The sequence below is a fragment of the Puntigrus tetrazona genome, chromosome 23 (genome assembly GCF_018831695.1).
Source record: "Puntigrus tetrazona isolate hp1 chromosome 23, ASM1883169v1, whole genome shotgun sequence".
Taxonomy (NCBI): Eukaryota; Metazoa; Chordata; class Actinopteri; order Cypriniformes; family Cyprinidae; genus Puntigrus; species Puntigrus tetrazona.
In genome coordinates this window covers 16,673,712-16,676,614 of record NC_056721.1, presented here as the reverse complement: position 1 = coordinate 16,676,614, position 2,903 = coordinate 16,673,712, and the positions used below count along the sequence as shown (strand labels likewise).

The 2,903-nt window shown below is 42.1% G+C and overlaps 1 protein-coding gene across 1 annotated transcript in view; it reads left to right on the top strand.

Moving 5' to 3' along the window:
- Positions 1-2,378, top strand: part of LOC122329052 (neurogenic differentiation factor 4-like) — a 3,131-nt gene extending 753 nt beyond the window's left edge. Inside the window, exon 2 of the mRNA XM_043225250.1 lies at positions 597-2,378. Within this exon, the coding sequence (XP_043081185.1) occupies positions 603-1,652 (1,050 nt within the window). The 5' untranslated portion in view covers positions 597-602 and the 3' untranslated portion in view covers positions 1,653-2,378. The remainder of the gene's footprint in view (positions 1-596) is intronic.
- The last annotated feature ends 525 nt before the right edge of the window (positions 2,379-2,903 follow it).

Genomic DNA, 2,903 nt, shown 5'->3' with positions numbered 1-2,903 from the left:
ACCAGGAATGTTTCTAAACAGGAAAACAAAATGTAATTTTAATTACAATCCAAACATTTCGCGTTCTAGAAGGATTTCGCGTTTTGAAGGAAAACGTGGCTATATTCATCGACGGAAGAACATCACGAGGCCAACAAATCTCTGTGACAAAAACTCGTAGTTGGAGACAATGCTGATGTCTTTCAATCAAATCAAATTCAAAACTGTTCTAGTAGTATTAGCGTGGCTTGGTCCTGTGTTTGTTGATTCCGGTTTACAGGCTCCCCACAAATTAAATCCGAGCGCTTTATCTGTGGACTAAATCCAGTCGTGTCCCAGATTGGACAGCGTCTCCAAAATGACTGCGGAAATCAAAGGGTTTATACAAAAAGTCTTTGCCATTAGATGGAGCATTAAAACTGAGAGAAGAAATGGAATTATAGAGCTGTAAGCTATATAATAATCATCACAATAATCGGGCTGTCTGTCAAGTGTCTCCATTATGAGGGTTTTAACTCGTATGAGGAGCCTTACTCTGAACATCTAAACAAATAGAGGTGTAAAAAAAAAGGTGTTATTTCGATTGGAATACTCACAATTGTGCCCTGTGCCCTTAGATCACAATGATGACCAAACCTTATGGAAAACCAGGGGATGTGACTGAACTAGTCAGCTCTCTCGGATGGATGGAGGAAGACCTCAGCTCACAGGATGGTGACCGGACACCTGAGATAGGTCACTATGCTCTACACAGGAGGCCTGTAGAGCTTGGCAGTGAGGATATGGAGGAAGAGGAGGAGGAGGAAGAGGAAGAAGTAGGTCTCGACGGAGAAAAGGCACCCAAGCGAAGAGGTCCTAAAAAGAAGAAAATGACCAAAGCCAGACAAGAACGCTTCCGTGCCCGACGCGTCAAGGCCAACGCCAGGGAACGCTCACGCATGCATGGGCTGAACGACGCATTGGACAACTTGAGGCGCGTGATGCCTTGTTACTCCAAGACCCAGAAGCTCTCCAAAATCGAGACCCTGCGGCTGGCCCGCAACTACATCTGGGCACTATCAGAGGTTCTGGAGAGCGGCCAGTCACCCGAGAGCCTTGGTTTTGTGGAGATGCTATGCAAGGGGCTTTCGCAACCTACCAGCAACCTTGTGGCGGGCTGCCTCCAACTTGGACCCTCGTCCATGCTGATCAACAAGCTGGATGAGAAGTGTGGGGTTCCGGGAGTTGGTGGTCCTCAGGGTCACCCCATCAGCTATCCTTCACCGGGACTTCCCAGTCCACCCTATGGCTCGTTGGAGGCCTCACACTTGCTTCATCTGAAGGGCTTCAAGGGGGCTAGCTACGAAAACTCCTCACCCAACGAATGTAGCAGCGGCACGCCACCTTACGACGGCCCTCTTACTCCACCACTCAGCATCAGCGGTAACTTCGCCCTCAAGCAGGAGCCTTCACCGCACGAGGCTGAGAGGAACTTTACCCCTCACCCGACCCACGCCGCCCATTACATCTCTTCTCACCCTTACCCTACTTCCTCCTTGGCTGGTCTTCCAGCTCCTCAGGGTCACCCGCTGTTCCCAGGCTCTCGTTTTGAGCTTCCTTTAGACATGGCTTTTGAGCCGTTTACCCCTTCACACATTGTGACATCACAGATGAGCAGCATTTACAGCGAATAAACAGAAACGACCACCAGAGACACTCAGCAATTCTGCCTCCCGCTCCTCAGTGTGCCTCAAGGGGCACAGCACATTTAAGGAGACACTTTGCATGTATCCTGTCTGATCCCTTAAGAGACCATAGTGGTCACTGAGAGAGAGTATGTGAAACGCAACCTACCTGTGGCAACCGAAGTACTGAGAAAGAGATGCATATTTTTTTGTTAATTTATTCTTGTTTCTGTCATGATTGAGTTTGTTACTTCTTTAAATGTTATTTTTAATTGTTCTGGGATTTGTATTTTGTAATCACTCGATGTTCTTCACCTCAAATAAGATGACGACTTTGGTGCACGTGCCATAAAAGTGCATCAAAACTGACAAATAGACAAGATTTTTAAACGCATATAAGAGCCTCAGTATTTTTCAGCACTGTTCAACCAGATGCTATTTTTCCACTTAACAAAACACACAAAACATAAATAAATAAAAAGAAAGAATGAAGGAAAAGGACAAATTTAGTACATTACATTTGCCATAACGAATGCATTTATTTATGACTGTATTTAATATTTATTTTGATTTGTCAGCACTGTTTTTATTGGTTTGTTGGTACACTGCCAGTCACTGCTACCAATACTCATAAAGTATCTAATTTATTTATTGGAATTCATTCAGTTTAATGTATTTTTTTTGTCATTCTCCACAATATTTGTAATTTTGCTCAAGCGTTTGTAAATATTTACCTGTTTCGCACTTAATAAAATAAATATTCTTATATAATATGACACTATTATGTTTTGTTCATTGCTTTTTATTATTATGATCTCATCCATTTAGAGATTCTATTATATTAAACATTTTACCAGATTATTTTAACATTAAAACCAGACATTTAAAAAATACATTGCATTTAGTGATAGTGATGCAATATTTATTAGATTTCTTTGCCATTATAATCAAATTTTTACTTAACCCTTATATCATAATCATGCTGCATACTCTCTAATGTGTGACCAATTGTATTCATAAACGTAAAAAAATAGACTTTATAGGCAAAAAAGGGATTTTAAAAAGATCTATCTACACACACGTCTACACAAACTGAATTTGTAATGTGGTGATGAATCATGTATAATAGCCATTTTAATGATTAATATTAGTGTTATGATGGGCATGGGAGTCAGTGGAGCATGTGGAGCCATGGGAACACATAGCTGTGGAACAGGTGACTGTGTCATGGGATCCCCTTTCAGTCTCGCTTGCATTTTC